General features: G+C 34.7%; 1 protein-coding gene across 1 annotated transcript; it reads right to left on the bottom strand.

Annotated features, from left to right (window-relative positions):
* Positions 1-6,094: 6,094 nt before the first annotated feature.
* Positions 6,095-15,327, bottom strand: LOC117343258 (uncharacterized GMC-type oxidoreductase Mb1310-like). Its single transcript, XM_033905603.1, has 12 exons — positions 15,165-15,327; positions 13,855-14,072; positions 13,402-13,410; positions 13,039-13,228; positions 12,454-12,582; positions 11,795-11,916; positions 11,511-11,681; positions 11,227-11,374; positions 10,802-10,953; positions 10,298-10,475; positions 8,090-8,309; positions 6,095-7,337 (listed from the first exon to the last, which is right to left on the bottom strand). The coding sequence occupies exons 1-12, from the start codon at positions 15,325-15,327 to the stop codon at positions 6,926-6,928; spliced, it is 2,112 nt and encodes a 703-aa protein (XP_033761494.1). The 3' UTR covers positions 6,095-6,925.
* Between the last annotated feature and the right edge of the window lie 6,404 nt (positions 15,328-21,731).

The raw sequence follows: 21,731 nt of genomic DNA, 5'->3' as shown, positions 1-21,731 counted from the left end.
TAATATTTACGGTGACCAAGGGAACGTTTAACATTTTGTTTTGAAATTTTATTGAAAATTATGTTTGAAGATAGAACACAATACCTTAATCCCCAGTTTTGGTGACATTATTGATTAATCTAATCTTTCCCTGCCTTGGGGTTGTGACAAAGAAATCTCAAGCCGAGGGGGGAATTCATGAATGTCCATCTCGAGGCTTGCCGGGGAAAGGAATCATTATTTTTCTCCTACCTCTTTAAATAATTGCATATCCCATCCGAGATCAATTCTGTTTGTAAACAAACGCACATGGTCTGCGCATGAAATTGAAGAAGTTACCATCACAACCCCCAAAAATTGCACACCAATAGCATTACACAAGAAAACAAAAGTCTAGCATTAATTTACAATATTTATTCAAACAGCCACTATAATAAGGTAGTGGCATATCTTGTCATTTCATAAAACTCTGTGTCTCTAACGCATATTTAACATTAAATAACAACACGGGAACTACAGTGACGTCACTCTTTCATCAATTGACAGGCCTAGTCTCACTCATTCATCGCTGTCAGAATATGACTAGATCATGCGCGGTCCCTTTGGAATTTGATTTGAAATGGGATTATGGACGTGTATAGTGATATTAAAAATTCGATCGCCTATCGACCCATAAAACACCGATTTTGTGAAATCGGTAGGAGTTGAGCACAAGGAAATGCTTGCGTGCGATTTCTGCACTTGTGATAGCTTCATGATGTCGTTATCACCATCATGGAAGGTAGGTGTACTGTTGACGATGTCAGATTAAGATGTTACCGTGTTAGAGAGAATTGCGGACATTTTTGTCTTTGAACATTATCAAGATGCCTGCAGTTGTTAAAAGATTGGGGATTTTTGTGTCCAGTTATGTGTGTTGTCTGAGTATCGGGCACGTTATTTTCTTTCAACTTTTGACACAAATGTTTTCTGACGATGGTGTTTGTCGGTCGACTGTTCCGGGAGCTCACACTTCTTGACCAAATTTTTCAACAGTTGTCAAAAGTTATGTCGGCCGACCTAGCTCTCTAGAGGCTCATAAGGATTATGGTTAGACACGTTTGTTACGGACGCAATATTATAACACTAGTGTGGTTGTCTTTTGTCACGAAACACTTGTAGGCTTCAACATGGCCCTCAGAACGAATATTCATGCCCTGCCTACCATGCTCACCGGCTGTCCTTCTAACGACGGCCATCTATCAGAATTTGTCCGTCCGTCGTCCAGAGCTATGTAGGTTATCGCAGCTACAGGGCACTTTTGATTTATCTTCCGATGTCTAGCATACATTCTAGGTTTGCTGTCACGTATGTTGTTTAGGTTGATCCCCGTCCATATTTTGGTCCGACGTTTATTGTACGTGAGATAATCCAAATGTGTTTCATTGTCGTACAGTAACATAGATATGCCTACTCTAGCCTAAGCCACCACGACCCATGTTCTTTCCAGTCTCTCAACAACTGCAGGCATTTAAACAATGTAACATCTTCAACCGTAGCCTACCTACCATATATTTATGTATTATAGGGACATAAGTAGTTTGTTTGTATATTTTCGCTTGTTTGACTATAAGCAGACGACGAATTGTAAACAAAAAGTAGTTCCGGAAATACTTCCGGTTTAGAAGGTTTGCGCGTGTAATCATATAGCGTGTAGTCATATCCTAGGGGTTGACAGAGAAATCTCACACGTCTAAAACTGGAGATAAATATGTGAATGGTTGGAGAAATTATTTTGACTTGTTCTAGTTATCACGAATTCCGTGACAGGTATCAACTACTGACGGAGATATTAACAACGCCAAGTTTCGAGAGATACATGTTTGCAAAAATCACGGGAACATTTTGAGGTCGACATATGTTCTCACATAGTTCATAGGGTTTTCACGCGGTTGCTAGGGAAAAGATCAATCGATCTCACACAGGTGATAAAGATAGCTGGCACGCGCTATAGGACGCTTCTCACAATGAAGCACCGTCATCATTTTACGTTGAATAACCATGTCGTAAATGATGTGGTCATCAATTGTGACGACACACATTCAAAAGAGCATTGTAGATGATGCGATGAAAAACTTTCATAAAAAAATTACATTTGCTTACAAGTATATGAGAAAAAATAATCAAACATGGCTCTGTTCCCCGAACAAGGCTACCTCAACACTTGTATAAGAGTTTGGCTGGCCAGTACTCGGCAAGCCTCGTGCCCGATGGCAAAACTCTTACACTCGGGTTGAGATACACCTGTCTACGGAACAGACAATTGTTAGATTATATTAATCTATTTTGGGAATATTGTGTTTCGTTATATTAAGTCAGATTGTTTTTATGTTTGTTGACATGCCTAGTGGTTCACGTATCACAATCTTATTCAAATTTTGAGAATGTAAACTACAAAGATTTGACCTAGACATGTATGACGGTTGTAGTCGATGAGGTAGAAGACGGTTACCCTAATGGAATGCCTGGTCTGATTTTCTCGTACAAGGATGTCCGTGTAAATCCATATTCATATTCAGACAGTTCGACAGACATGTTATTTTGTTCTTCAAAATAGAGACTGCATGTCTTACTTGCATGAAATGTTACAATTAATTAACTCATGAAATTATCATTCCAGTTTAGACTAGAAACTAGAAAATTTGTGTTGGTAGTTATATTATTTTGCGACATATTTTACAAACTTCAGTTTAGGATGTTTCAAGCTCAGTTCCGATAGAGATTATAGGCCATACATGATAATGATCACAAATATACCGTAAAAGTAGTTTACATTTATCAAGTAACAGAGCAGTTCACCACAGTCCTGGGTAAATGAACGCTGAAAGTTTACCATGTACTGTGCGCTTTTCGTTATCGGAGTTGTATAAACTCACTCATGTGAATAGAATGAATAGAAACTTTATTTGATTTTATTAGTAAAGAATAGTGATAAAACGGCAGTTCTGTTCCAGTTTGATGTGAAAAGTTGCCGATCAGGTGGATTTTCCTCGGGTACGCCACATGTTTTCTCCCAAAATAACAACCTTCGCGCGAATCTATCCGGGACACCAAGAGTGATTAATGTGAAATAACATGACATGTTTCTTACTTATAATATATAAACGTTTTATAATTAATCATATGGTAATCTTCAAAACCTTTCTGTGTACTGAATCGCCATTTCTATCTTTTATTATAATAAAGCGTCATCTCATTATTCTGTCCAATGACGATAATTGTAAAGTATATCCACATTAGCTGTATACCTCTCTCAACAGATCTTTTGTAATGGAATAAGGGTAGCATGTGCGATATAGAAATACAGGAATTTATATTTCAAGAGTTAGGTAACGGCTGTCATGATAAATATTTATATATACATTCATCAAAGCAGCATTGACAACAAAATGACATCAGAACGTAATGACTTTTTATGACACTATTGTTAATTGTAAATGTATTGTCCTCACCTGTGTTATCATGTCACCCCAATGTACACACATTCTATTAAATGTTGCAAATTTAATGGACTATTTCATTATAGAGTTATATTAGTAAACGTGAAGAAGCATGTATAATTTTGTAGCATCATGTCTATATGCATTTAAGATCATAATACCTGCATCCATAGACACAGATGTGATCATGGGTAAGTATGCAATAGAGCGATTAGAGACAGTGTCTTCGACCATTATATTGATATTTACGGTGACTTATTCATCGTTGGAAACATTTTATTTTTAGCTCGAATATGAATTTTGAAGAACATAGAGAAAGCAATATACCTTGACCATCAGAGAAATAAATAAAACAATGTTTCGAGAGATGCAGGTTAGAAATATTCTGGGTTCGATGTGAAGGCGTGTGCTATATTTATCTTGTTGTCTTGTGCTTTCGTTGTCATACCGTAGTTCTCATTTTGAGAATGAAACTTTAAACCGGACTTGACCTAGATTTAAATGGCACGTGTCGACAATAAAACAGAAGATGAATTGTCATTGTACTCTTTCAGGGACCTCCATTCAAATATATACTTGTATTTATATCATGTTTACTGTCGTTTTATCGATATTGAGATTTACGGTTTTGTAATTATTAAGCATTTTCTGTTGTTTTTGCTCTCGATTTATTGATTTGTTTATTTCGAATTTTGGTTTCGTAGTTATATCGATATTCTCTTTTGTTTTTATCTCAAAAATGGCAATTCAAACAGATGATATATATCTACGAAATAAATTCAACAAAACACTATAACATTACTTGTTTCTATGAAGACCTTTCTGACCAACATCGTCTGAACTCGTACAAGAGATTATGTTAACAAGGGATACATGCCCGAAGATAATAGGGTAATATAAAGGTACGACAGTTGATAGAAGGAATTACTTCAGTTTAGATTCCATATCATGAATTGTAGATCCGGCGGAAACAGCTATTAGGGCACCGTTTGCATGTAAGGAAAGTTCTTTATATACTCATGACATCATAGCGTGAGGGTAATATAACCTTTTAATGGGTATTTCAATCAGATATACGGGCAAATTCGTAGAAATGGTTATTGGGTCATTAGAACCCGTCTTTAACACACAGGGGCTGGTTTCACATGCTTCTTCTCCTGTAGATCCTTCAAAGTGAAAGCTCAACTGGAGTTCATATAACTACAATGTAACATAAGGTATTTTAAAAAGTTGACAATACAACAATGTGCTATCACATCTGTTGGTGATGAAGAAACATCAGCTATCGTTTAGTAAATCATCAAATATTAGTAGCTTATTTAGTCTGATCATTCAGAGATTGACACATCAGCTATCATTTAGTAAATCCTAAAAACTTAGTGGCGTATGTTGTGTGAGCCTTCAGTGATAGACACATCACCTATCATTTCGTAAATAAAGAAAATAATAGTAGCTTATGTATTGTGACCATGCAGTGAGGAATAACTCAGCTATAATTTAGTAAGACATAAAATATTAGTAGCTTAAATGTACTGACCTGTGGTATAGTATTGCCCTGATCATTAATTACCGAACATTAGTATAGAAATGGTCCAACCTTGAATTACTGCAAAAGGTATTGTTCCAGCTCATACTTACTAACCCAAGGTATGGTGATGGTCCAAGCCTTAATTACTTATCCAGGGTAGAGTAATAGTTCAACGGTTAATTACAGGCCCATGGTGAATTTACTGGTCGATGTAGTAAGTATTGTCTGACATTTAATTGGTCAATGTAGTAAGTGAAGTTTGACATTTTATTGGTTAATATAGTAAGTATTGTCTGACATTTCATTGGTTAATATAGTAAGTATTGTCTGACATTTCATTGGTCAATGTAGTAAGTATAGTCTGACATTTCATTGGTCTATATAGTAAGTATTGTCTGACATTTCATTGGTTAATATAGTTAGTATTGTCTGACATTTCATTGGTCAATGTAGTAAGTATAGTCTGACATTTCATTGGTCAATGTAGTAAGTATAGTCTGACATTTCATTGGTCAATGTAGTAAGTATAGTCTGATATTTCATTGGTCCATGTAGTAAGTATAGTCTGACATTTCATTGGTCTATGTAGTAAATATATTCTGACATCCTATTGGTCTATATAGTAAGTATAGTCTGACATTTCATTGGTCTATGTAGTAAGTATAGTCTGACATTTCATTGGTCAATGTAGTAAGTATAGTCTGACATTTTATTGGTCAATGTAGTAAGTATAGTCTGACATTTCATTGGTCTATATAGTAAGTATAGTCTGATATTTCATTGGTCCATGTAGTAAATATATTCTGACATCCTATTGGTCTATGTAGTAAGTATAGTCTGACATTTCATTGGTCAATATATTGAGTAAAGTCTGACATTTCATTGGTCTATGTAGTAAGCATTGTCTGATATTTTACTGGTCTATATATTAAATATATACTGACATTTTATTTGTCCGTATAGTATTAAGTATAGTCTCACAATTTACTGTCCATGAAATACGTGTATTTTTACATTTTACAGGTCCTTGTAATGTTTTTCTGGGTTATAAAAGATCAAGTCCAAGAAAAATGTAATAATTTATTGATAAATGTGTGAAACAAAACTTGCCCAATGAACTACCAATGAAATGCAACACATGTATTCATTCACATTGGTTGCGTAAAAAATTGCACAAACCTTAACATTTCAAAAACCTATTGACAAATACATTCATGAAATATCTATTTGCTGATTATCTTAAACAATAACGTAAATGCAGCACATCATAACATAAAATATTCGAAACGTCAACGAGGTCATCTTATTACGCCCTGCCTAAGATTTTACTCTACCGAAAACACATTACCTGTGCAGGTAAATATAGGACAACAATGAAATGTAAACCGTAAGATCTACATAATCATCATGATAAGCATTTTGTATAAAAAAAAAAAAAAAAAAATGCAATCAAGAGTTCTTGAATTGAGACGTTTTGACGACTAGTCATTGAAATTGTCCCTAGTGTTATGATGATGAATACGGTATACCCGAGTGTTAATGAAGGCGTATACAGTATATACAAATGTTTATCAGGATGCATACTGTATATAGGAGTGTTCCTTATAATGTATAATTGAACTTATCCATCGAATATGTCAAGACCACACACACATACACATAATGTTTTGTGTAGTATACATATTTGTTACTGTAAACACCTTTTCGGAAATAGCACCCTTAGAAATTCACATCAGTCGATATTTGTTTTGGAAATTTGATGAAATGGTAAAATGCATATTATGTCCATCTAATATGGATTGTTTTACATGTTAATGAATAATTTTAACATGTTTATTCAGTTATTTTATTTAACCAATTCTGATTGACCAGTTTGTGTCACATGAAGGTGCTATTTAGAGTATATCATGGATCGGTATGAATTACAATTTAAGGTCTTCTAACTTGTTAGTGGACCTAACGGTTTATGAAGCGAGTTGTGCCCGATGGGTGATTGATGGTTTGGAGGACTAACGAGCGAGCTGGCCGGTCTTGGTGGGGCATTCGGAGGAAGAGGCTGGTGTGTTAAAGGATTAGAGATCATTCCCTGTGGTTGTATTCCCAAAGGTCCGTGGTTCATCGGCGAACTATGTGGACGATGCTGGTTACCCGGATGTCCAGGCGGGTGAATCGGTCTTCCGGGGTTCCCACCATTAGGAATCAAAGGTGCGTCTCCCACAGGAACGCCGGCGGCCAGCTTTATGAGGTCAGAAGCTCTCTCTGCTATCATGATTACAGCTGCAGTTTGGTCCTCTGTAGGCTCAGGCATAACAGAAGAACCTACCACTCTCAGGCCATGAATTCCCTTTACTCTGTTTTAAAATGGATAAAAAATAACGTCATATTATTCATACCAAAATGCAAAATACCTCTGATGTATATGAAGTTTCTGCTCTTTTTGAGAAAAGTAATGGCCATATTGGAAGGGGAGGGGGGGGGGGGGGGGGGGGGGGGGGGGGGGGTGGGTAGTGGTGGTATTTGAATGCTTGACAGGCGTGTTTATCATGTTAAGGTTTGCTATTTTGAATTGATTCATATACTTGTGAAATAAGATATTGTGTGGAAAAATTGTTCTTTAAGAGACTGTTAATCGTATAGGTACACCAGTATGTGATGTGTTAACACAGACAAATGTCACGGTATAGTATCTTTATAATGTATTCAAAAAGGACGAATCAGATAAAATCAGTACCATTGTCAAGTGTGATGACACTAGGACGTCATGGATTGTTATGAAATATTTCCATGAATGTACAGGATAAAATGTCATTTAAGATATATTCTTACATGGATATATGAATTAGAGTGATATGAAACACTGTATTAACACAAATCTCTCAGAAGAAATGAATGTCTAAGACAATCTACATGTAATTAAAATCTAGACGGTCATTCTCACTACGTTACATGAACATGTAACGTAGTGAGAATGACCATCTTGATTTTAATTAGATTGTGTCTACGATAAAGTATTATAACACGCGTTAAAACATGGACGATATAATATTATTCTAAAATGTAATGAGATAAAGACATTTCAGTAATTACAAAGTAGAATGATCACCTAAGTTCTGGATCGAGAACAGCAGAGTTATCTTTGACGCCTCCCATTTTCACAGTTCCGGTTCCGTGAAAGTTAGCGATGGCAAAGTAGCGTATATAGCACTCCCAATAGTCAGTTGTGTTGTAGATGAATTGATTACATTCCTGGAAAGGTTGGTCCATTGATGCTCCTGCCCGTTTCAGGTATTTGGTGTTGACAAGTTCATTGATAAGTCGTACAGCTGAAATTCAGAGTATGTAAGTATTTATGGTAAATATAGCATTATCCTGTTACAAGTTAATTGTCATAGCAATCACCCAGCTGTATCGTGGCTTTTTTATAACAGTTATTCGGTATTATCTATATATGTACTTAACGTTCTTTTCAAATGCAGTATCAAATACGCTTAAATTCATTGAACCTGCAATTCTTTTGCACATTCCTATGTGACATTTCTTTAGATATGTTTCGAGTTAAGTTGCCTCCTATAAACAGCTTAAGCACTTGGCGTGGATAAGCACTTATCGTGGTGAGTCATAAAAGCAGAAAACAGCTTAATAACGCTGATTAATTCCTTTTGTCAAAAAGCATCAAATTATTTTAAATAATAATCGAAATATCGAAATGAGCTATCCTTGAGTGTTCCTTATGCACAGGTTTTTGATAATGTGATATTTGAAAAAATCAACGACGACAGCGTAAAATTATTGAGAAATGTTGTCAGACACTTGAATTTATTTAGGATTGATTGTCAATTTTGTTGCTTGCATGGACTGATGAAGGGAATTGAACCTCGTGCAAATGAAGTGAACTGCGAAGCAGTTCATGTACCATTTGCACGAGGTTCACTTCCCTTCATCAGTCCATGCAAGCAACAAAATTGACAATCAATCCTTATATTTACGTTAACCAAATTAAAAACTTCGCCACCAGATTGCAAAATTCGGTCGCAATAGTGTGACGTAAGTGTGTCACTTTGTAACATTGTTATACTTATCGTACATGTGTGCACAGTAGTGGAACAGCAGACAGTACAGCTATTCTCGTCGCCAAGGCAACACAAAATATAGTGCCATACACGTTTTTATTATTACGATGTTGATACACATAATTACGATATTTTCAAGGTAAAATATATTCATTTCTAACAAATATTTATGATATTGTATGATAAAAACTTAGCAATACCCATATCAATACGAATTTAAAGTGCAGTGTTGACAGTATAGTATGTGTGTGATTTGGTCACTCGAGACACAGGGCCTCGATTAAAAAATGAGCACAAGGTTAACGTGACGACAGTTCAGTGAAATATCACAACATTAAAAAACAGTGTTTATATACTCTCTAAAGCCTTGAAGAAAATAGATTTTGTAAGGTTTTATAATTTGAATGAATGTTGGATTTTTACTCTTTCGATTATTTAGAGATGTCATATGTTACTCAAAATTTAACGCCGAACCCCGGTGACCGTATGTGATGCAGTCTAATAGCCGGGATATTCAGAGCTCGAGAAAAAGTGTAACAATGTGGATTTTAGTCGCAGGTTAGCTGATGATGTACATGGTGTTCTTGAAATATTGGATTTCATTGTCACACTGGCGTTTTGGGATGTAAATTATGATAATAGTAAGTAAAGAAACATTGATTTGAAAATTGGCGGTATTCGACGGCCGGAAACTTGTGTCCTCCATATGCTTAGATTGAGTCAAATTACGACAATAATGTGTCCCTGTTCTCGATATAGCATACTTCTGCTACCAGTCTGTTTTGTGTTGTTAAATAGTGTTTAAATTGAGGTTTATTTTCTGTGACCACTGAAATGGTATCAAGTATGGCATTCGAGATACAGCTAACGTTAGACCTACCGGGCTACATAGGTCATGAGCTCGGTGCTATCGGGAGTGTCGGTGTTCTGTCAGATCCTGTTTTCTAAACTGTCTGCATTATAATGACATTTTTATTAGCACATAAAGCGGCTATTCCACTTGTGTTCATATACGTTTATAACAATGTTACACAATTCACAAAGTGAAAGTGCATTCAAGTCTGAGGCGGTACAGAACTCTATCGCCATTGTAAACTCAGTGAATGTATTCACACGCCGGCAAGAAAGTGATTCGTCTCTCAGAACAGAAGCACGCGACCCAAAATCTTCAACGGGAAATGAAGTGATCTGAGTTTACTATGTTCATTGAGGCGGAGTGAAGTGAAAATGTAACTGTATACCTTTTATCAATTCCCTGACGTCCCGAATATCGGTAAGAAACCCGGGGTCAATGAGGGGAGGGTCCATTGGATCATCGCTCCTCAACGCAACTCTACCCCGGCTATATGGATGTATCAGCTGAGCCATGATCTGTACACCTTCGTGTTGAAGACCGTCACGAAACCACGTCCTCATCAACTAAAATAATTATATACATTTGTTTCATGTTATACATTGGAAATTTAAGTTATAGTGTTAAAATTAACTTAATTCATTTCACCCTAATATACAATTGTGTAATTTACGATCCAAAAACGACATTATTTCACAGGGAACGAAAACGTGTCATTTCTACCCAAAAACATCGTCTATGTCATAGAGACAGTTATCTAAGTCTTGAATGTTACATCGATAATTTCTCATTAAATTAAAGGACTCTTGAGATAAATTCTTACAAACGAATTACACTGATAGATATATTAGACACAAAAAATCTTAGAGATTAATGGGGCGAAAAGGCAAACCTCTGGTTTAATGTTCCATCCACGCAGAACTTCCGGGAGACGATCAAACAAAGTGCTTATGAAGTACAAGTTGATGTCCGGCCAGTCCGGGGAATCCTGTGACGTCTTGGCGAAAAGCAGTCCCTCCATGGCGGACACTTCCGACAATAAACCTGCAACAAGTGTACAGAGGAGTAGTCATCGTTGTCCATCATGTTCATAAATTAAACAAAGGTATTACCCCCGTCAATACACAGAGACAGAGAAACACAATAACAAAGATAACGGGAACTTGTGAATTGTATAGCAGAAGGGAACAATACGAACACGATAGCATGACCACATGTTGTACACCACTTGGTATATCAATCTGATGTCTTCCTTTTCGGGTGGTTATCATAACTTGGAGGGTAAGTGGTTATAACCGGATGCAAACCATTCCGTACCTGTCCTGTTTGTTAGGTAGGCCAAAGTGTGTCTCGGCTCCACAAGCAATTCTGGTCTGAATGATGGAATGTCCATGTATATCCGTAATGGAACCACTGGAAGCTCTTTCAAATCTAATCCAACAGGAACATTGGACATCACTGGGATCTGTATGAAATAAATATTGGTGTTTGAAAACTTTTGGCGGACGCAGTGACAATGCGCACGAATTGAACCGCTAAGAACGTGGAATGGTCGTCATGGCTTTATCGGAATTTAATGGCGGCTTTAGGAGGTCACTAACCTGTAATTCTTTCAAGTGTTCCCGAGGACCAATGCCTGACAGCAACAGTAACTTGGGAGTATTGTAAACTCCAGCACTTAGTACTACTTCCTTCCGTGTAAACACACGCTTTGTCTTGCCTTCGTTGCTACGAACCTCCACTCCAACAGCCGTGCCCTGGTACAGTAGTATCTGGGGAAATATTTAAAAACCGCCTAGTTGTCTTTGATTGTATTTACATGGCATGAAAATCGTGAGTTGTAACGTTCGACTGAAATTAATAGAATAAGTCTTATTAATCATACCTTTACCACTGTGGAATCGGTGAGAACATCAAGATTTTTTCGCCCCATGACTGGAGCTAGGTAGGCCTTAGCTGTATTCCATCGCTCTCCGGACTTTGTATTAATTTGTAAGGCACAATAACCTATAAGTAGACCAAACATATTATTACGAGATTATATTCTAGTACTTTATCCCGTCAAAACAAAACCAACCTTTGTGTATAATTATCAATATTAGATAGTATTACTTTTATGTAGGTATCTCCTATAATAGATTATACTATGTGTTTTATTTTTGAACGATCGGCCTAAAATCTAATTGTGCTAATTAAAATAATAACAACAACAAAGCATCATACCGCAAATATGTAAATGATCTTAATTCATTAACGACTTATTCAGTCTGCTTACAGCAATGTTTTGATATACGTACTTAACAGTGAAAGAACGGATGGTCAAAGATGATATATATATATATATCCATTTTACACGTATTGGAATATTATGGTAACCCAAATTAGGCTCAATCCGTTAACTTTGTGCTTTTCGAAACAAAGGATGTGCTCTTTGTCTCTGAAAATGTCTCTAACTGAGAACGCATTATTCTCCATGAGTTCGTTAGCGTGGTATAGATCATACTTCTTTTTTTTGTAGCTGTATAAACCAAGATTACCACATACCTTCATCTACACCTTCATTACAGGACATCCGCCGGTATCCAAGCTCTAAGGATGCATTTCCAAACAGGTCTCGAAAAATTGATATTTTGTTCTGTGTCACTCTTACAGGACCACATTTCCCCCGTTTGCCTGAGACAATATACGTACATTGTGTGAGTTAATTCTCGATTTAATGAAATTAAATGCAAAGTGAAAATAATAGCTAGGACGTGCATTGCAAAAAAATATGGCTAATGGTTCCGTTGCCGTCACGATAGCAATTATTTTTAGATTTGTATGGCACTTGTCATCGATGAAGCAGAGGACGCTTTATATTCCGGAGCAACTTGCATACTGTTCTTTTTCAGGAATTTCAATATATATCTTTATATTTTGTCCTAGTTTAATTGATATTGAATTTGAACTATAGTTTCGTTAATATGTCGGTAATTTTTGTTGTTTTTGAAGAATCACTTATTCATTTTCCTCGTATACTATTTACTTAATTTACTATTAATTGGTGCCGTTGGGTTAGAGTTAGACTTGGGTTAACTCTAACCCTTAGAAACATTAATGGAATTTCACAGATTATAATGATTTGTCAACCTTTATTATGGGGTTCGTGCAGTCTGACATCTTCCATTCTCTCAAAATACTGCTCTACTTCATTGTAGCTCCAACCGCGGGCACCTTTTTCCGCCCATTGGTTAAATATCTCTGGACTGCCTCGCTGGTAGACCATAGAATTAATGGCCATAGTGCCACCTACCACCTTACCCCGGGGAAGACTCAGCCTCTGAAGCAAAAGTACTTATTTACATGCTAGGGTTACACTGTGCTTATAAAGAGACCACATCAAAAGCAAAATAGAAAAAGGTCATCGTAAATGTTAAAATATATTAACAGCTAAACTTTTTTTATAAATAAATCTTTATACGGGATAACACACTGTTATTGATATGTGCATACATTCGGTTTCTGAAATAATACAAATATTGTGTTATTAATCATAGGATCTATGATATCGTCGTGAAAAGTGCATGTTCAGTTTTCATAGAAAAGTTTAATAAGTTAATTCTAAAATACCTTACTTTTTTTTGGGGGGGGGGGGGGGGGGGGGGGGGGGGGGTTCTTCTTCTTGTTTTAATTTTCGTACCGATAATAATTTGTACCGGAAGTAATACCTACCCATTTTCAATAAACAAAAGCTGCATTTCTCATGCAAAGTAAGATAACGTTTGATACGTTTCTTCATTACATATTGTTTATCAATACCAAATTACAACATGCGTTGTTTTGGGGTAATAACATAAATCATTTCAATATGCTTGCAATAAAACCCCTAAATATGTGATGACACATAAAGTAGGTAGGGAAAGAATACAGACCAACACTTAAAGACATTATCAGGTAAATACTAACATTTTCGTTGAGGCCGAAACCAGCACTGGACTGTGGCTCACTCATGTACTGCCAGGAGGCACTGGAGTTCCACAAATCTGACACTAAGGCCGGAGTGTCTATCAGAGTGGTCTCCGGACGATCTCTGTCCGACCCTCCTGCTTCTATCAGGAGCACATTGTGGAATGGGTGTTCGGACAGACGATTAGCCAACACACATCCGGCAGTTCCAGCACCGACTGCAGAAGAAGACAATTTTCAACAAGTTAAGTATTTATCATGATTTAGTATGACTGTGATTTGAAACTAATTAACTACTACTACTTTGTGTAAACTAATTTCCTGGAGGGACCTGGGTGTTAGTGAATTGTCAAAATAAATGGAAAGTAAATTAAATTCCGAAAGCAATCCTTCAATTTATGACAGTCCTCGAGACCTAAGTACTAACATGTCTAAATGCCAGCTTCGTGGTATCACAGTCAATACGTTTTATGCATATCTAAAATAATCACAGAGATTGTGGCTCTTCAAATGCATTATTTTACTTGACATTGACATAATATATTGACATACATGAAGAATATTCGCAGTGAGATTAAACGTCCTATAGAATGTATCCGCTGACAAAATTTAATTTCAAAAGCATTAAACAGTAAATAAATGTCACGTGTCGCAAAACACAAATCCGGTATCCATGTTTTCCCCAAGTTTGACTATACTTAGAAATAAATGAAAGCAATCTATTTAAGAATCATACCTTCTTCTACTAGATTATTCCGAAATTATTGATAATAATTCAAATATAAGAATATAACCATTTAAAGATTAACTACATGTAATATGTACTTGAAAATAACTTTTGCTTTTAATCATTGACCTGCTTAACTTAATTATACACTCTTCTCTACAGTACCTGGTCCTATCTATGACGTAATCATACTGATTGTCTAGATTCGGTTTTCACGAGTACCTGGTCCTATCTACATAATGTATGACGTAATCATACTGATTGTCTAGTTTCGGTTTTCATGAGTGAGTGGTCCTACCTATAATGTAATCATACTGATTGTCTAGTTTCGGTTTTCATGAGTGAGTGGTCCTACCTATAATGTAATCATACTGATTGTCTAGATTCGGTTTTCATGAGTGTGTGGTCCTACCTATAATGTAATCATACTGATTGTCTTGATTCGGTTTTCATGAGTGAGTGGTCCTACCTATAATGTAATCATACTGATTGGCGAGTTTCGGTTTACATGAGTGAGTGGTCCTGCCTATAATGTAATCATACTGATTGGCGAGTTTCGGTTTACATGAGTGAGTGGTCCTACCTATAATGTAATCATACTGATTGGCGAGTTTCGGTTTACATGAGTGAGTGGTCCTACCTATAATGTAATCATACTGATTGGCAAGTTTTGGATTACATGTCCCATCTTCCTTAGGCGGATCTGCAGCTGCAAGGCTCAGTAACACTGCTAGAAGCCAAAACATTTCGGGTGTGGTGCCTGCTCCTGAAACCTATAACTGGAAAGTGTATAAAACAATTCATATTACACATTAAAGCAAGTGCATATCCTTCCAACTTCAAGGGATTCTTCAAAAGGCACACAAATTATATCGCCTTGCAATAGCAATTGATTGTTAGATACAGAAGAGGTTCATTCCTAACGCCGCAAGAGATTGTATAAAAAGCCTAAAATCCATTAACACCTTCAAACACTAATTGAATATTAGATGCTGTAGATGCGCAAGTGACTGCATAACGGAGACACAAGATATTATTACCTTTTAAAACAAATTGAGAGTTGGAGCCAAAATGAATTAAACAACAACATACAGCTCTTTCGTCTTTCTAGGACTCAATAGTGATGCTAAAGCGAGAATAGAAGGCGACTAAATTCGAAACAGATCAAGAAGAAATATTATAATCTGGACGGGGAGGAACAAAATATCTTTAATTAAAACATATAGATATGCAATTTTCAAAATTGAATTTCAAGCATTAAAATAAATACAATATACTTTGTATAACAAGAATTTCCGACGTTTGCTATTGTCCTACTCATTAACGATAAAGGTTTAAAAGTAACTGATATTATCATTGGTTAAATATTTAATCTACCTGAGTCATAAACTTTCGCATGACATTTAGTCCAACATACCACTGCACTGTATCTCACTAATTATTCGGTAATGATTAATTGGCTATCACAATCACAGCACAGTCGTCCATATGTCTGAGTATAATATACACCGAATCACTGCCCATTATATAACTTAATTACGTAAGAATTATACTAATAATATTAATAAATATATTATGACGCGGTTACCTGTAAAATAGAATTGATGGAATTCCCACTTATTAAGACAATCCGATATCCTTTATCAGAATTTCAATGTATTTAGGCCTATGTTGTAAAGACAACTTTAGATCCTATGTTAGAATTTTCATGTAAAAATATATTCATGTTCTAAAGACAAGTTTATATCGTGTGTCAAAATGTCAATGTATTTATGTTGAAAAGACAACCTTATGAACCATATATCACACTTTTCCCGCACTGCCGTTATAAAGACACTTCTAGATAAGAATAGCATTAATGCCTCTTTGCAAAAGTTTTTAAAATAGATCTTAATTGGTTATACACACTTAATGTCCTGTGCTTATGATATTTGTTTCGAGACAGTATTCTTACTGCACGAGTATTACTATTTGTTAACGGATAACTTTTGCACATGGTTGCAGTTTTGTGGTCCGAAAAGAAATAGATCAACATATTGTATATAGACGATACGTGTTTATAAGAACTGAAAAAACCGTGTGTCTTGAAAGAAAGAAAAAAGATAAAGCCTCAAACATATAAGTAATTACTGCACGAATAATCTTCCATATTAATGTTTTAGTATATTATCGTAGCTAATATATAGTATAAGTAATTTGGCGTTGGTTTGTTTGGTTATGTCATTGTCAATCTAGAAACAAAAGAAAAAAACAGGTTTTACGTTTATCAGAAATGATAAAAATAGAATGCATTAAATCATATAGCACTGTTTACAAATAAATGTATATACTTTAAATAGTTACAAATACTATTTTTCGGGATTAATGACGAAGTAGAAAACAGATATTATATTATCATATGTTACATTTCATTTAACATTGTAATACAAACAGGAAATATTCGTTCCTAAGCGTAACAGAATGTTTTGTTTTTGTTTTTTGTTTTTTTCTTATTCTATACAAACTCCGATGAATTTAAATTGAAAACGTTCTCATTGGAACGGAAAGATATTTTATTCGTTACACATTAATGAAAAAATATATAAATTCGGTTAATTATACACATGTTTATAATTTTGTAATACTGTTACTCATTATTGTTTATTTTGTATTAATAATGATATATTATCTAAACGCGTGTCATAAATATTTGAACATTCGATCAACAAGCATTGGAGAGACCATGACTTCCTGATTGTCCTTGATTCCTATTTCACTGATTTATTTCCAGTTGCATCAGTGTTTGTATTCTATACCGTACTGATATTAACATCATATAAGTTTGATCGTGCTGTGGTGGCATTTCTAAATGTACTTTTCATTTTTATATCAATGTCGTGTTAAGTTAATATATTCAAAACAGACAGTCATTACAAATCTGGCAATGAGAGAACAGCCACAGGTAAAATACCGCCAGGGGCAGAATGATGCGTAGATTGGTTTCCGCGTAAGGTAATTGATGCCAATAAATTAATAATAGCCCCCGTAAAATAATTATGAACTTGTCGAATGTGATAATTAATTGATATCCTTACTAAGTAGTAAGTAATTCTAACTACATGTACTTTAAGTAAAATCTGTAATTTTGTAGCAGTAGTTTTCCTGCATGGTTGCAGTTGTTTGATATACAAAACACATAACAAACATAAAAACGCAATGTATAGTATTTAATTAACTATTTATAGTTACAGTTGATCAATTGATAATTTTGTTTAAAATTTTCAAAAATAATATTCATCTCCCAGACTAATGAATCTTTATATAATTACTGTGTTCCTAACACCTTAACTAAAAAAAAGATTCTATTTCTTTGATCTGAAAAATCCCTATACCACATGTAATATCTTTTCTCTGCTTAAATCTTAGACATGCAGTTTGGTCGATAATGGGGAAGTTACAATTAATTTTTCATGTGTATAACCTACAAGATAACAGCCAACGAATGACCTTTTTTCTCTGGCAAGAACATTTGTTAAATAATAGCAACAAACCGTAATATACACATCAATCAAAATATATTAGATATTTTCACTCCCGTAGATAGAGAGGGAATTAACATCGGAGTGTTATACATCATAATATTTTGTTTAATGTATACTAGTAACCGTCTGATTCATCTGTCCTTCTTGAAATTATAGACTCGTCATATTTCTGATATTTCTAATATATACGCCTCAATAGCATATCGAAATATAACTGTTTAAGAAACTAATGTTCCAAAGCGGCGTGTTATCTTAACGTGGTATAACTTAATATGAGTTACATTGTAATTAGTAAAACAAAAATGGTTTCTCAAGAGAGGATTGCTAAATTTCATAATCTCTCTTTCCTGAAGATGTCCACATTCGATGAAATATTACTTAATACCAACGTTTTTTCTCGAATGAAAATAACGTTCATTATATACATGTATATTTAGAAATATTGAATGATTATCCGCATGTATGCATGTAAAAAAATCGGTAGACGAAAACATATGCGTATATCAAAATAACATAAGTTATGTAAAAATGAGATGTCTGATTTACAACACATTTTATTGTAGCATCAGTATTTGTGATAACGAAATTTCTAGTGGTGACCTACTGTTAATCAGTCGTTACATATGGCATAGACGTTACGCCCAATAAAAACGTGTATATATGTAAAAAAAAAAAAAATACGCCTACATGTATACGTAGCAATATCACAAACAGAGAACAATCTGACTACATGTATCACTTATTATAAAATTCGAAAGTAAAATGCGAAAAAAAGAAACAAACCTTTTCTGCCAGAGTGGTGTCGCAGTATGTAGGGACCAATAATTCTCCGTAAGGTCAGCTCTGATAATTAGTAGTCGTACGACACAAGTCAATCCCACATACAGGTTTTCGTTTCCTCTGATTGATTGACAATCACGTGATTTATGTTCGAGTAATGTCAAAAATCTTGTGACCACATTTGTTCCTTTGTAAAGTCGCTGAGATGATTTCCTTAATGTTTTGTACAAACGAAATGGAATGTTAGAACACAAAATGGATAACTTGCATGGTAGTACGTAGTCAAAGTTGTGGATTTATATGATTGAAATGACAAGACATCTAAGTAATAACTTCTTTTCGTCTGAAAAAATGTACTATGGTTATTTTTGACTATAGGTAAGTTGATTAAAATCAGAACTATTCGGCATGCCTTATGTTCCAAAGAAAAGAGATTTCCGTACAAAATGTTTGTCGGTCTCAACACATACAATATATACACTGTGCATTGACCACAAACACATCATTAATATGCATTATACAATTGGGGATTAGGAAACAAATTGCGTACATTCTATGGTAATATATGCAAATAATTCAGATAATGATGTAAACATCCAAACTGACCATACTTCTTGTAATAAGGATAGGATGTAGGCACGATTATCAACATATTTCCTGATATCAAACAGGAAATTATAATACCATAACTGTATACGGTCAAAGGTCACACAGTACACCATGTAAAACATTATTCGTGTTGACACTTATGCACATATAATAAAACATGTAGTCAAAACATAGGTTCACTAGTTTATATCGTAATATTGTGAAAATTACAGAAAAAAAGGTTTCCCCTCTATCATATAACATATCCAATCAATAGATGTGAAAAAGTAATTCATAATTTTAGTAATTTACTAGGTCAGTAAACGAAAAAAAAAATCCTGATTAATTACCTGTAACATATAATACATGGTTTACAAATCCATTACACCTGGGCGCAATTACAAGGGGAGGCAAAACTGAAATTGAATTCGAGTGACATTAGTGACACTCCATGGAAATATGTAATTAGGTTTTCGATGATTTTTTCAGAATTATCGATGATATTAAATAATGTGTATCTAAGATTTTTTAAGGAAAACTATCATATAATTCACAGTTTATATGATACATATATTTCCATAAGCCACGTTTACCCTATGACGCCGATTGTATTAAATAACATAATTACATTTTCCACATTTAAGGATATACTCTTCTGAGGTGTCAATCAAGTTCAAGTCTCGCTTTTTTGCCATATTTATTAAAGCATGGTAAATATTAATAACAAACACAAATCTGAAACGTCTTTTTTTGTAATTAATTACCAATTCTAAAAATAAAAGATTACTTGAATCATTTAAATCATCTCTGTGTTGCAATTTTAAGAAACTCATCCTCACTGAACAATTTTAGTATGCTCAATATTATGATTTTATTTGTGATGGGTTGTGTTTCTGAAGCACTTTTAATTTTTCACCTCAAATTGGTAGAAATAACATACAAAATAATGGGTTATGATGAAATAAAGGATAGGGGCAAATCAAATTACTTTTTGAGTTAAAAGAATATAAATTTTCCATTTCTATAATTTGAAAGAAAATGTCATTTTTGTCAATTCTACAAACATTCATAATATCTGATACCAGACTAGGAAGAGATTGTATGGATGTCCTGGAAATGGTCGAAACGGCACAAAACCGAGCACACTGGGGTATAATTGTTCTTGTTGTATTTCTAAAATGTATATCAGAAAAAAGGTTTGATACGTGATGTGTTTACTCCTCAGAGGTGTACATCCCAACGTAAAGATATAAACAGGATATGTATATCATTATTCTCTGTTACAAAATAGGCAGTTTTGGGGTTATCATTCTTTGTGTTGATATTGGACAGATATCTGGTGAGTATGTGCAGTCAACCGTGCAATACGATATAGGACAGTTGTGGCCTGTAGCATACTCTGCATGCTCTATCTGTACAAGTACATACGTAATCGGTGTTTTAAATATGCTGGAGTAGTTAATAATTCAATTAAATTCATTTTATTGACTTTAAGCTTTACAGCTCATCAGTACATATAACATATATACAATACAATAAATTGGTAGTGAATAATGTCGTCCCACAGTGGATGTGTGCATTTCCAACAGTCCACGTAGAGTCCATTTGGAGTACCATCATTCAGTACTGAAATGGATTAAATCTAATAATGTGATTGATTTATTGAAGAAAAGGATTACGGTATATATTTCTAGAAATACATCTCTAAGAGAATGGATTGGATAAAAACCACACTATTTAAGTGTAAAATAGCGAGATATCAAAACCATCTACAAAATGTTCTCATTAAAGATATACCACAGCTTTAATAATAGGATTGTACCTGGTTATCTAAGCTGATGGTACGAAAGAAATTTCTGTGTACATAAGTTGTGGGGATGATGTAAGATTTCAACAGTCCTTAACTCCTGAGTGTTATCGTCAAAACTACGAACTAAAATGACATAACAATTAATGCTTGAAATGTGTCTCTCTGTTAAGTGTTACTTATGCATGTATGTTTCTTGTCAAAAGAATGTTCCGTGATTCAAACCTTTAATTAAAGGGGAAATACATGGGAGATCTAACTATGGGATTATACATACTGAATATACTTTAAGAATGTTGATGTTTGAATTATGTATGACATTTAATAAATGTATATTTTCACAGTCATTCCAATTGCTATGTTTTCAATTGTATAGTATAATTATGTGCTAATTCAAAAACTTTATCAGTTCAGTAAGTTGTCCGTAGACGTCGCATAAGCACGGTATAAGTTA

Source organism: Pecten maximus, chromosome 15, assembly GCF_902652985.1.
Source record: "Pecten maximus chromosome 15, xPecMax1.1, whole genome shotgun sequence".
In the NCBI taxonomy this organism is placed as follows: domain Eukaryota; kingdom Metazoa; phylum Mollusca; class Bivalvia; order Pectinida; family Pectinidae; genus Pecten; species Pecten maximus.
The sequence above is the reverse complement of the archived record's forward strand: the minus strand, read 5'-3'. Positions and strand labels throughout refer to the sequence as shown.